Source organism: Chelonia mydas, chromosome 9 (assembly GCF_015237465.2).
Source record: "Chelonia mydas isolate rCheMyd1 chromosome 9, rCheMyd1.pri.v2, whole genome shotgun sequence".
NCBI classification, from domain to species: Eukaryota; Metazoa; Chordata; order Testudines; family Cheloniidae; genus Chelonia; species Chelonia mydas.
This window is the reverse complement of record NC_057855.1, coordinates 49884879-49899403: the sequence shown is the minus strand read 5'-3', so window position 1 is coordinate 49899403 and position 14525 is coordinate 49884879. Positions and strand designations below refer to the sequence as shown.

The 14525-nt window shown below is 48.0% G+C and overlaps 1 protein-coding gene across 1 annotated transcript in view; it reads right to left on the bottom strand.

Annotated features, from left to right (window-relative positions):
- TSPEAR (thrombospondin type laminin G domain and EAR repeats) overlaps positions 1-14525 on the bottom strand; it is an 84949-nt gene that overhangs the window by 39023 nt on the left and 31401 nt on the right. Inside the window, exons 6-7 of the mRNA XM_027835070.3 lie at positions 13510-13641; positions 5291-5523 (exon numbers count right to left, since the gene is read on the bottom strand). Coding sequence (XP_027690871.2) covers positions 5291-5523; positions 13510-13641 — 365 coding nt within the window. The remainder of the gene's footprint in view (positions 1-5290; positions 5524-13509; positions 13642-14525) is intronic.

Sequence of the window (14525 nt, the reverse complement as noted above, 5' to 3'; positions counted from 1 at the left end):
ATCACTTGCCCCATAACCTCAGCCGTGCTGAACACAACGCCATCAACAGCTTCAGGAACAACTCTGACATCAAAATCAAAAAGGCTGCAAAGCAGATGCTGTCGTCATCATGAATAGGTCAGAATATGAACAAGAGGCTGCTTGGCAGCTCTCCAACACCACATTCTACAGGCCATTATCCTCTGATTCCACTGAGGATTACCAAAAGAAACTACACCATCTGCTCAAGAAACTCCCTGAAAAAGCACAGGAACAGATCTGTGCAGACACATGCCTAGAACCCCGACCTGGGGTATTCTATCTGCTACCCAAGATCCATAAACCTGGAAATCCTGGATGTCCCATCATCTCAGGCATTAGCACCCTGACAGCAGGATTGTCTGGCTATGTGGACTCTCTCCTCAGGCCCTACGCTACCAGCACTCCCAGCTATCTTCGAGACACCACTGACTTCCTGAGGAAACTACAATCCATCGGTGATCTTCCAGAAAACACCATCCTGGCCACTATGGATGTAGAAGCCCTCTACACCAACATTCCACACAAAGATGGACTACAAGCCATCAGGAACAGTATCCCCGATAATGTCACAGCAAACCTGGTGGCTGACCTTTGTGACTTTGTCCTCACCCACAACTATTTCATATTTGGGGACAATGTATACCTTCAAATCAGCGGCACTGCTATGGGTACCCGCATGGCCCCACAGTATGCCAACATTTTTATGGCTGACTTAGAACAACGCTTCCTTAGCTCTCGTCCCCTAACGCCCCTACTCTACTTGCGCTACATTGATGACATCTTCGTCATCTGGACCCATGGAAAAGAAGCCCTTGAGGAATTCCACTATGATTTCAACAATTTCCATCCCACCATCAACCTCAGCCTAGACCAATCCATACAAGCGGTCCATTTCCTGGACACTACTGTGCTAATAAGCAATGGTCACATAAACACCACCCTATACCGGAAACCTACTGACCACTATACTTACCTACATGCCTCCAGCTTCCATCCAGGAAACACCACACAATCCATTGTCTACAGCCAAGCTCTAAGATACAACCACATTTCCTCCAACCCCTCAAACAGAGACAAACACCTACAAGATCTCTATCAAGCATTCTTAAAACTACAATACCCACCTGCTGAAGTGAAAAAACAGATTGACACAGCCAGAAGAGTACCCAGAAGTCACCCACTACAGGACAGGCCCAACAAAGAAAATAACAGAACGCCACTAGCCATCCCCTTCAGCCCCCAACTAAAACCTCTCCAGCGCATCATCACAGATTTACAACCTATCCTGAAGGATGATCCCTCACTCTCACAGATCTTGGGAGACAGACCAGTCCTCTCTTACAGACAGCCCCCCAACCTGAAGCAAATACTCTCCAGCAACCACACACCACACAACAAAAACATTAACCCGGGAACCTATCCTTGCAACAAAGCCCGATGCCAACTCTGTCCATATATTTATTCAAGTGACACCATCATAGGACCTAATCACATAAGCCATGCCATCAGAGGCCCGTTCACCTGCACGTCTACCAATGTGATATATGCCATCAAGTGCCAGCAATGCCCCTCTGCCATGCACATTGGCCAAACCAGACAGTCTCTACACAAAAGAATAAATGGACACAAATCTGACATCAGGAATCATAACATTCAAAAACCGGTAGGAGAACACTTCAGTCTCTCTGGCCACTCAGTAACAGACTTAAAGGTGGCAATTTTGCAACAGAAAAGCTTCAAAAACAGACTCCAACGAGAAACTGCTGAGCTTGAATTAATATGCAAACTAGGTACCATTAACTTCGGTTTGAATAGGGACTGGGAGTGTCTGGGTCATTACACATATTGAATTTATTTCCCTAAGTTAAGTATCCTCACACCTTCTTGTCAACTGTCTAAATGGGCCTTCTTGATTATCATTACAAAAGTTTTTTTCTCCTGCTGATAATAGCTCATCTCAACTAATTAGCCTCTCACAGTTTGTATGGCAACTTCCAACCTATCAGTATGTATCTATATATCTTCTTACTATATGTTCCATTCTATGCATCCGACGAAAGCTTATGCTCTAATAAATTTGTTAGTCTCTAAGGTGCCACAAGTACTCTTGTTCTTTTTGCGGATATAGACGAACACGGCTGCTACTCTGAAACAAGTAGAAATACAGGTTTTCTCTAGGAAGGGCCCCAGAAATACAGCAAAAGCTAATATCTTCATAATTTTTAAAAGGACTTTTTCAGAACCTATCCCAACTTTTCTTTCAGTAAGATGCTATTACATTTTCTGGACAGCTAGATCAACTATTTATTTTATTATTCCTATCACTAAGGCTTCCACAACTGAGACATCCAGAGTAGCCAGCATGAACTGAAGAGTACATCCAGGATCCTTAAGAAAAGGGGCCCAGTTCTTTCCCTTGCCACAACAGAAATTGGACAGGAGCACGATCATGTTGCAGGTGCTGCTGCAGTACCTGTTTACAATGGAATGAGAGTGGCAGAGAGGAAGAGGAGGAGAGGCAGGTGCTGGCAGGCCACCCTGACTGCCTTCCTTACCCTGGCATGGTGAATTCTGGCTCCGCGGAGTTCTATGCTTCAGCTGCACAAGGAACTGGGATGTGATTGTTGGGGGGTTGGATTGGGAGGATTTGTGTATGGACAAAGGAGATGTACAGAGGTTGGGGAGGTCGTAAGCAGTGCATGTACATAGTTGGGGGGTCGTAAGCAGTGCATGTACATAGTTGGGGGGGGCCTTTGTTTTCAACATGTGTTTCAATCATAGCAGTATATCCATGAGTGTGAAAAGACATTTCTCAAGTGTTTGCAGACAGCAGGCCGGCTCTCCCACGAGCTGCGGGCCCAGCTCCCTACCTCTGCCTGTAGGCACGAGAACAGAAGCCAGAGAGCAACCACCAACAGTGGGATTCGAAGGGCCAGCTTTGCAAAAGATCCCAGGACCAAGTTTTCAAGGTCTCCACACTCCCAATTGGGGCCAGATTTTCAAAAAAGCTCAGCCCCCAGCAGGCTCCAGGGAGAGCCACAGGAGCTGCTGAGAACTTTTGAAGATTCTGTGGCTGAGCAGCCTGCCCCTTCAGACAGGAAGCACAAAGCGAGCGAGAGAACAAACACCCACCACAGCATCACCTGCACAGAGCCGCCAGCTCTCAGCCAAGAGCAGCCCCACTAACATTCCTTGGAAGACGCTTCCCTGGCTGAGTCTGTGGTCTCTGAACCCTGGGGCCCAGCTATTATGGTGGGCTTTGGAGCTGGTGAATTCCCGATGTGGTTCTCCTGCTCTCTCAATCTGCTAGGAAAGTGCTGCCGTTCTTCTACCAACACCTCCCTCCCCAGATCAACATACATTTTCCCGAATCCGGGTATTCATGATCATCATCCAAATGTCAGAAACTTCAGAGCTAAACATAATCTAAATCCAAATACAAGCCTCTTTGCCCATCCCCAACAGACAGCATGTGCATACGGCAGAGCACGTAACGTATGCACACCGCCTGCACAGAAAGCTCCCATGCGATGAGGAGCAAGGTGCTGAGCAGTGTGCAGAGCAAGAGGTCAGTGGGCAGGAGGTGGGGCTGAGATGCAATAACATAGGAATACCGTTACTACAGATCTGTGTTCATTCACGAAGCTTGTATGTGACCGAGTCACGGGCAATGTGAACTTTAGGACTATATTGACTAGCAGAGGTAGCAGGAAGGGAACACAAATAGATAAGAAACCTCCAGGTAAACCCTTGCAAGGGGCCTGGGCTGGTGAGCTAGGTTACACAGCTGTTTTGCCCGGTTTGGCACAGCCGGGTTGAAAGGACTGAAACAGATCAAAAGTGACTGCGGAGGAGGCAGTTCTCAGGACCCGTTTGTGGAGAAACAGACTGATACAGAGACAGGCCCTGTGGGATGGGTCTGTAGCAGCTGGTCCCTCTTGAGGGCCGGGCCTGGTCCGACCGACCAGTGTAAAGGCCTTCACTGTTTGAAATCCTCTCTCTCGTGCTGCGCTGTTTCCCTGCTGCTAAGGGGAAACAATCATTTGTTTTGAGAAGGCTGTTTGGTCACGCCCTGTGCTACCCACTGTGCTACCACCTGCTAAGCAGTCACAGGGCACTGCAGCCCCCAGCCCAGTCTAAGACTAGGAGAGTCGCGGGATTCCCTGCAGGGCAGGCGAAGGCACGAGGTCTGACGCTGGGAGTGGGGTGCACTTGGGGAGATAAGAGCTGGGCCATGGGAGCAGCTGGCCCTGAACCATGACAGTCACACACATAACATAAGGTGTGATTCCATTTACGAGTACATCAGAAAAGGGGAAGCAAACTACAGCAGAAGCAATGTGCAATTTACTGATTCTCCACTCCACCATCCACCACTTTTATGCTGGAAATAGACTGGACAATCCATGGAGTCACAACAGCATAAAACTAGGACAATGGAGAAGAGAATCTGGCTCCAGATCTCGTAAATGGAAGCATGTCCCGGCTAAGATTCTAGATTCATGTTACAGACATGGAGTTCTGCCCAGGTTCGAAAATCGAATTTATTTTCTGGACAATGGGGACTTTACATAGTTTTATGGAATCAAAGGGGGCATGTGTCACACAGCCCAGTTCTCTGGAAAGCCAGTTATTAGACTGGGAAAGTCATACCCATTAGACTTATTAAAATCCATCCACGATACAATTCTGCTGGATACATGACCTGCATGGGAACAGGACATTGCGACATTCACAAATATGATTTTAATAGAAACCTATTAATGTCTGAGCTGAGAGCAGACAAAGTCCACCAGAAATCAGCAGCAACAAATTGTTGTTTTAGAGAGTCTTGAGCAGAAAATCACGGGCTTGGAGGCTTCATATAGACCTACATGCTGTGGAGAATAGTAATTCAAGAAGGACTGACTGATGAGCTTTGAATGCTATGGAGAGACAAACAAGTATCTATTTCCTATGGCGTGTCAGTAACTGATATCAGCTTAGCTAGGATTTTTGCTGCTTTGTACAATAGTAAAACCAAAAAAAGCAACGTTCCCTTCCCAATCATCTATGTACAGGTGCAGATTAGCCATGGGGACAGCCCCATTATACCAGCACAACTCTGTTGAAATTAACTGAGCTACACCAGTTTACACCAGCTAAGGATCTGGCCCTAAAACATTAACCCTGACAAGACTCAAAGTTGGGCCAGCCCTTCTGAGAAGAAGCTGTCATCTCGCGTTTGCAATTTGACACAGCACAAAAGGAACCCTAAAAGCGGAATTACCTTTTTTCCTATGGTGAAATAGCACCAGGATTGAGCTTGGTAGGTGGGGATGTTTTGGTAAGACAGGAATTTTCCATCAGTCCATTTGTAGATAGCTGACCCAGGTGGAGTGTACCGATTGGCTGTGGCCGCAAAAACCCCCACCTTTGGAATGACGAAGATCTCGATGCCCATGGTTTCAGAGTTGGTCATCAAGTTCTGATATTCTTCTACATAGTCCAGCCTCTCTTTGACTAGGAAATAACAAAAAAGGATGGAAATGGAAAATAGATGCCTCCTTAATTCAACTGTGTTCCAAAGTTCAATGGAGGGCTATATTTTTGGTTATTTCGTATGCATGGCACTGAGTAGCCAAATTAAAAGTCCTGTGCTAAAGGACTTAACAATCAAAGGGCAAGTTAATTTACTGTTGGGCTCTACCTGCACAGTCCAGCCCTCGGCAAAGTGACCTGACAAGTGATGGCCACAGACAATGGACAGCATGGACCAGGAAGACAAGGGTTCTGAAAACACAGCGCTGTGAGTGGAAGGATGTTACAAGTATTGCAGAGGCCACTCTGCTTAAGGATGCAAAACAGTTGCCTTTGTACCTCCCTGTGCATAACACATACTGATCATTTTCCAACACATTCGCCTCCAGAGCTGCATTCTGTAGGTCCGGTCTCTGCCAGCCCATGAATGCTTCTAGAAAGTTGGAGCAAAATCCTTTCAGTCAGGCATTTTCCCACTATAAGAGGGTTAAAAAAAATCACCTTTTTTTTAGTTTAAAAAGGGGTGGGGAAGGTCCCTGAACTTTGAATCTAATTGAGGAGACCACTGGAAGGAGCCCCCTGGAGGGAAGACAAGCAGTTACAGCAGGTACAGCCTCTAGGGGAGAGCTGAGATCAGCTGGAGTTAAACCCTCTCCCCAGCACCCCAGACCCAGAACTGTGCAAAGGATTCCCCTTTCAGGGACACCAGATCTCCCATCTTCCTATCAGCTACAGGTGGAAGACACTACTGGGAGGAGACAGCCAGAAACTCAGCCAGCCAGAGCTGAGCCTGGCAAAAAAAAAAAAATTGTGGTACTATCATGCCACAAACACGTCACTATCATATTGTTCACTCTACTTGTATGTTATACTCCTTCCCCTTACCCTCCTCTCTCTTGTCTATCTAGATTGTAAACTCCCTAAGGCAGTGTCCAGTTCTGGTGTCCCCCATTCAAGAAGGATGTTGATAAATTGGAAAGAGTTTCAGATAAGAGCCATGAGAATGATGAAAGAATTAGAATACATGCCCTAGAGCGATAGCTTCAAGGAGCTCAATCTATTTAGCTTTGCAAAGAGAAGGTTAAGGGGTGACGTGATTACAGTCTATAAGTATCTATATGGGGAACAAATATCTAATAATGGGCTCTTCAGTCTAGTGAAGAAAGGTCTAACACAATCAATGGCTGGAAGTTGAAGCGAGACAAATTCAGATTGGAAATAAGATGTAAATTTTTAAGAGTGAGAGTAATTAACCACTGGAACAATTTACCCAGGGTCATGGTGGATTCTCCATCACTGACAATTTTTCAATCAAGACCGGATGTTTTTCTAAAGGATCTGCTCTAGGGATTGTTTTGGAGGAGTTCCCTGGCCTGTGCTATACAAGAGATCAGATTATCACAATGGTTCTTTCTAGCCTTATAATCTGTAAATCTAAGGCAGGGAGTGTCTCTTACACTATGTATAGTGCCTAGCAAAATGGGGTGTGATTTGGTTGGGGTTTGGGTGCTACTGCAATACACATAAATAATAATCAACCTAAAAGCACATCCACAAGGAGTAGGAAGTGCATGATTTAGGCACCTGCAAAAACTGGAAGATAAAATGGAGAAGTTATGAAGGTTTGAAAATATTCCACAGCCCATGCTCAGTAGAAAAGAGCTTTTAGACTGCAAGGCAGTAACCCAGTAATCCTCCTTTGTCCTAGGCCTGTAGAGGTGTTATCTACCCACTTCACCTTGTGTGATCTCTTGCAACATGTATTAACTCCTTCTCTGTTCCACACTTGTATGTAGCTGTGACACTCAGTTCCTTTCCCAGACCTGAAGAAGAACTCTGTATAACTTGAAGGCTTGTCTCTCTCACCAATAGAAGTTCGTCCAGTAAAAGATATTACCTCACCCATCCTCTCTGTCATTAGCTTTTACACAGCCATTTCAAACATGGGTGTAGTAAGCATGCACATACAGCTATTTAACTACCCACTGAAACGCCTGCTGGACCAAGAGAATTCAAAACATGCAAGCTGTAACAAAGCTTTGTCCTTGCCTCCGTGGGTCCCGCGTTTCCTGGCAGATTTCGCTAGCCTCAGAGGCTCACTGTGACCCTCCACGTAACCCTTCTCTCTCTAGAAACAAGGGTCACAGTCTACTGAGCCATTTTCATCATAAGACAGCGAGGGAGGTGAGGAGAAGTTATCCTTCCTTGCACAGTCTCTGGTGTCTCCCAGTCTCAGTGATTAATCAGGGGGCAAAGGTGGCAGAGGGGGGAGCCCAGGCCCACCCTCTACTCTGGGCTCCAGCCCAGGGACCCTAATAGTATCAGCTATGGTAGCTGACCTTTTAGAAACATGACATGTACAATTCCCTGGGCTACTTCCCCCACAGCAGCCCTCATTTCCTCAAGCTCCACTTCACCCTTACCTCAGGGCCTCCTTCCTTGTGCCTGATATGGTGTGTACTACTCAGCCTCTCCAACAGCACAACTTCCTCCCACAGCTCCTGACATGCACACCCACCTGACTAACTGGGAGGCTTTTAACTAGTTTCAGCCAGCCCCTGATTGGCTTCAGGTGTCCCAATCAACCTAGCCTTCTCCCTGCCTTCTGGAAAGTTCTTAATTGGCCCTAAGTGTCTTAATTGACCTGGAGCAGCTGCCATTTCATTTATCCTGGTACCAGGGATTTGTTTAGCCTGGAGCTAATATATCTATCTCCCACTACTTTTCCATAGCCATCTGGCCTTGTCCTGTCACAAAGCATAGGCACTGACTAGAGCAACGTTTTTCAAATGCGGCCACTGGGGCCGCATGCGGCCACCAGGGGTTTTTCACGCAGCCACGACAGTCTCCAGGGGTGCGGGGGCAAAGCATCGGCCCCACCCTCCTTATTGCTTCTGGATGCACCGCCCTGCACCGCCTCTGGAGAGAAGTGGGGCACAACGCTGCAGGAGCAAGGTGAGTTCTTGACTCCCCTTGGGGGAGGGGGTCTGGGCAGCAGGCTCCAGCAGCGGGACTTCAGGAACCTGGCTGTGCAGCCACAGGCTCCAACTGACCATCCACCCCCACCCCCACCCCCGGCTCTAGCCACATGGCCGTGGCCTCCAGCTGCAGGGTTTCAGCCTCCAGCCCCTGGTTCCAGCTGTATGGCAACAGGCACTGGCTCTCGGCTCCAGTCCTGAGCTCCAACCGCACAGTGGCAGGTGCTGGCCACAGGCACCAACCCCCAGCCCCAGCCCCAGGGGAGCGGGCTCCAACCATAGGGCTTTGGGCGCCAACCCCTAGCTCTGGCGGCAGAGCTTCAGACTGCCTCTGCCCCCAGTTCCAGCCCTGTGGTGGTGGGCACTGGCCCCAGGCTCCAGCCACATGGCCCTAGCCCCTAGTGCTGATCCTCTGCCCCAGTTGCACGGCAGCAGGCACCAAACCACGGCTCTGTTCCTGGGCTCCCGCCACTTAGTGGTGGGAGCTGGCCCCAGGTGCCAACCCCTGACCCTGGCCACACAGCAGGGAGTGCTGGCTCCAGCCACTCAATGGCGGCTGCTGACTCCTGGCTGCAGCCACAAACCCCTGGGCTCCAGCACCCACCTCCGAGCTCTGGCCGTGCGGCGGCAGGCAACAGCCCTGGGCGCTGACCCACAGCTCCAGCTGCATGGCAGTGGGCTCCAATCCCTGGCTCCGGCCATGCAGTTCCTGTCCCCAGCTCCGGGTTCGGGCACTGAGCCTTGGACGCATGGCAGCAGACACCAGGCCCTGCCTCTGGCCATGCAACAGTGGGGCTCATCACCGACCCCCATCGCCCCGGCCCCTGCTGCCTCCCACAGCCCTGTATCCATTCCCGCCCCTGGACCCTGCTGCCTTTCTGGCCTCACATCCACCCCTACCCCCATTACCATGGGCCCCCACTGCCTCCCCTGGCCCCACATCCATCCCACCCCATTGCCCCAGGCCCCTACTGCCTCCCACAGCCCCACATCCATCCTCCCCATCCCCAGGACCCTTCAGCCTCCCCCAGCCCTGCATCCATCCCCCCATCGCCTCTGGCCCCTGTTGCCTCCCCACTTTGCCCTCCCCATCCCCATCCAGGGCTTAATGGGTCCTGGGGCTTGCTGAGAAAAGTGATATTAACAAACGTGCAAGTATCACTTTTCACAGTAGACTTACTAGCTATCTATGAAAAGTGATACCTGTATGTTTGTTAATATCACTTATCACTTTTCATAGCCTCCCAGGTAGCTACTAAGTGTGCTGTGATATTAACAAATATACAAATATCTCTGTTCACAGCAAGCCCCAAGACCCATTAAGCCCTGCATGGGGCGAGGGAGGGGAGGTGAAGTGAAGGGGGAGGCAGCATGATTTTTGTTATTGAGTCTGCCAAGAAACCCTACAAATACTCGTTACAATTATTTGGATGTGAATCTGTGCCTATGTAATTGTTTTTCCGAAAGTTAATTAAGTATTTTAGGGGGAAAGTGTCAGTGCGGCCACCAGCGAGAGTTGGTGGCTGCACTCTGAGGCCACCCAAACATTTGTTGTGAGAATCCCTGGACTATGGGCTGGAGCACACAAGGGGAAAAAATAGTGGGTGCTCAGCACCCACCAGCTGGGGGAGGCACTTGCAGGAGGGCGGAGAGCAGCAAGCGGCAGGCGGGCGGGGCCTTGGGGGAGGGGTTGGAGCGGGCCAGGAAGAGACAGAGAGGGCAGAGCCTTGGGGAGGAGGGGGAGCAGGGGTGGGAAGAGGCAGAGCCAGGGGGGGCTTGGAGCAGGGCAGGGGGGAGCACCCCCGGGGGAAAAAGAAAACTTAGCACCTATGCATGCGAGGAATGTTAAAAGCTGCTTTCTCTCCAACCACAAGACTTCATTGAAATCACACTGCTTAAAAGGAGTGCACAGAGAGGTTTTGAGTCTGCAGCTGAAGTTCCAGTCCCACCCCTGTCACTGACCCTCTTTAATAATACTTTGTACAAAGCATTTTGCAAGCATTATTTTTCAGTTGCTCCTTAAAGCTCTTAACTGGGCAGACCCCAGCTATATGTAAAACCTCTTTCATAATAGAGCCATTTAATACTTAATGCATAGCATTGTTCAGTCCTAGATCTCAACATGCATTATAAAGGCAGGTGAGTCTCATTACAATGATTGAATTTGCCTTCACTCAGTAAGTTCTTCACACACAACCCGCCCACTCACACACAAACAACTAGTCAAGCTAGTTCTCCTGCAGGAGTGGAAGGCAGGCAGTAGATAAATGTTGCTGCCATTTCTAAATATTGAGAGGTGCTTATGCTACAGTGCTGGGGTGAAATCCATGTCCAGTTTACAGATGGGTACACAGAATTGAATTGATTTCCCCAAGGCCATTTCATAACAGAGCTGGGAATAGAAACCAGGCACTCTGAACCCTAGTCTAGTACCCTATGCAGTGCAGTTCTAGAGATGAATTTTCCTAGTACTAAGCAATCAACCAGATGCTAAATAGGTGAGAAAGCCTGACCTTTGGTCTTTTAATATGTACATCCATACTGTGACATTGCACTCCATATGTTTTATGGAAATATGCTTATGAGTGTGAATATGATGTAATTGGAATATGCTTTATGCAAAAGCTCTCTTGTAAGGTATCATGAAAAAGGTTATAACCAACTGAATATATTCCTCCTATTTGTATGCATGTATCATTCTTGTATCTGAAGCTAGAAATATGAAGTATAACTCTGAGGTCCTATTGTAAATATGTAAAGTGTGGGCCAGTAATGGTGGTTTAGAATCCCATAGACTAGGACAATTGGTTGTAAATGGTTTATTTACCTACAAGCCTTCCTGTGTATGTGTGGGCCAACCCAGGAAAAATGGAGACTTGGGGTCTTACAGTGACATGTGACCATGTCATATGATACTGGAATCCATCTTAATCCTTGTACTTTTCCACTGATGAGGTGAGGGTGGGGACAAGCACAGACAAAAGATTCCCGAGTGCCAAAGCTATAAAAGGGGGTGGAGCAGGACAAAAGAAGCCAGTCATGAGAAAATCCCTGCTTACCACCTGAGATGTCTGCTGGAACTAACAAGGACTGTACCAGGGGAAAGGATTGGGCGCAGACTAGGAAGGAGTCTAGTCTGTGAAAGAAGCTTGTTGGAATATCTCTGAGGGTGAGATATTACCTGTAATCAGTTTCTTAATGTATTAGGCTTAGATTTGCATGGTTTTGCTTTATTTTGCTTGGTGACTTACTTTGTTCTGTCTGTTATTACTTGAAACCATTTAAATCCTACTTTTTATACTTAATAAAATCACTTGAGTTTATTAATAAACCCAGAGTAAGTGATTAATACCTGGTGGAGCAAACAGCTGTGCATATCTCTCTATCAGTGTTATAGAGGGTGGACAATTTATGAATTTACCCTGTATAAGCTTTATACAGAGTAAAACGGATTTATTTGGAGTTCAGGCTCCCAGAAAGGCTGAACACTGGGCACTGGGAAAGTCCCTGTTAACTGAGAAGCTCCTTGGCTGAGTGAATCTGTTTCAGTGAACTGCAGAGAGATGTTGTCCAACCTTTGGGTCTCTGCTGGAGTGTCTAACTCAGCAAGACAGGAGTGGAGGGGCACCTGTTCTGGCAGGAGGGTTGTTCTCAGTGGTATCCCAGCTCATTGAGTGACACTCTCGAGGGGAGTCTCTGTGACAGAACCCATCACACAAAGAATGAAAAATGAGGGCAGGAGAGCAGTGAAAAAATCTTTCTGTACCTCTGCTGAGCTCTCACACACCCACTAGCAAAGAACAACCCTGCACAAGAGACAAAGAGAGAAAACACCTCAACTTGCCATACTTACACCTTTTGTTAATCATCATCATTATTATTATTCACATAGCACCAAATATATGCTAGGTGCTGTCACGTTTCAGGGCAACTGCACCTGTGTTTTCCCTCAGTGGTACAGCAAGGGCCCCTAGCTCCCCTGCCATCACCTCTCTTGGGTGGAGACCTGCGTTTCTTTTCTTCCTGAACAGGGTGTCTACAGGCTGAACAATTCCCAGCCATCACCGTGTTATTCCCAGGAAAAGACAATCTGTCTAAGCACACTTGCTTGCTTTCTCTCCAGGGACTAATAGTGTTTGCTGGCCACAATTAAGCTACCACACAGCTCTTCCTAAGCAAGCACGTTTATTCTTTGGGTAAAAGCACTCTACAGAAAACATATTAAAAACGAGAAGAGACCCTATGTGCACACAGACAAGTTTACCAGAGGTCACCCCAACTCTACCATGGGCTATGGCAGGAGAAGTTCTTCCATACCCCACAAAGCGGTCTCTGCTACGGTCAGAAGCCTCAGCTCAGAACCAGCACCCAGTCCTATGGGGCCTCAGATGGTCAAATCCTTCCAACCCTAAAGACTGGGGCCCTCTGTCGCCCAGAGGTCCTGCCCATTTGTTGGATCAGGGAGAAGGCCCTGAGTCATCTTTCTGTGAAGTCCTTTCTGTGTCTGTAGGTTCCTGGAGAATCCAGATTGTGTCTCTGAACTGCCCGCATGTAACAGGTCATCAATAGAAAACAGGTGCCCCCCCCAGGGTGAAGTTTCAAAGACTGAGTGTGTAGGTGGGGAGTTGCAATGCCCTCACCTCATGTATTTCCTAGGAGCTCCACTTCATACTTCTTGTCCCCAAAAAGCCCTCGGAAGTTCCTAATCCATCCCAGAGATTGTACTAGTCAGTCTCCTGTAGATGCTCCACAATAACACATCCACACTTGCATTTTTAATACAATAGACCCCAAGATATTAAACTTAATTCAATAACATTTATCTTAATTCCATAAGATGTGTCCACGGGAGTGTCAGACCAATCACATGTGCTCCCAGATGAGAAGACTGAGTCTGAGCTCCACAGAGCTCACAATCTAAATCTCTACCACTAGAAGCAACAAAGTGAGCCATAATAGCAGAGCTGTCCACCAGTCACAGATCTCTTACCTTCTAGCATGGCGATCCATGCACTCCCATCACATAGATAGAGCCCTTTCTGAGAAGCGTTAAACCAGAACTGGGCCTTTTCATTCTTCGTGCAGGGAGGTCGGGATCCCAGAGTCACTTTCATATCAGCCTCTGAACACAAAACAAAAGCAAACAGGTCCCTTTAATGCCCTCAATACAATGAAAGATTAAATCAGACTATTAAAAATGGAGACCACTGCCCTGCCAGAGCATATAGCATAGGGTGGCCTGGATTGGGTAGAGACTCCTACAGATCACAGTGGGTTACATGGCTTAGGACCCACACCCAGCAAAGCACCTAAGCACACACTTAGCTTTAAGTACATCAGCGTACCCCACTCATGTCAATTAGAGTACCGCTGTGCTTAACGTCAAGCATGTGCTTTAGTGTTGTGCTGAATGGGGCCTTCACTCACGAGAAAGAGACTGTATGTCCACTTTGCAGGAGCAATTAGCAAGGGCACTGTTCCAAGACAAAGCCAGACTCAGCAGATATGCTGCACAGCTCTGAGGGCCTAATCTAGTCCATATCTGTTAAGGCCCAAGGTCCAGAAATTTGGAGATATCATACAAAATGTACAAGAGCTTAATTTGCATATTGATCACTATGCAATGCCTTGATTCCATATGTTTTAAAAGTGGAAAAAACTTTTCTTTTTTTAATTTTCTCCCCCTACTCCGAGCTCTCCCCCTGGTATCTCAATTCAGCTGCTAGTTCAGTTTCTCTGAGCCACCTACTGCAGAACTCTCCAGAGCCCAGCGTCACCTCGTTCTGATTTGGGCTGGTGGGGCGGAACTACTCTCTCTCTCTCTCCCCCCTCTTCTGGCTTACATCACCCCCTGCCACAACCACCTTACCGGCCACAGAGCGTGCTCTCGGATCCCCCTGCTTTCAGTGCCTGGCTTTCCTTTGCTCTGCAGCGACTCCCGAAACTTGGGCCTGATTCTCCTCGCTCTTACACCGGTGCAAATCAGGGGTAACTTCACTGACATCT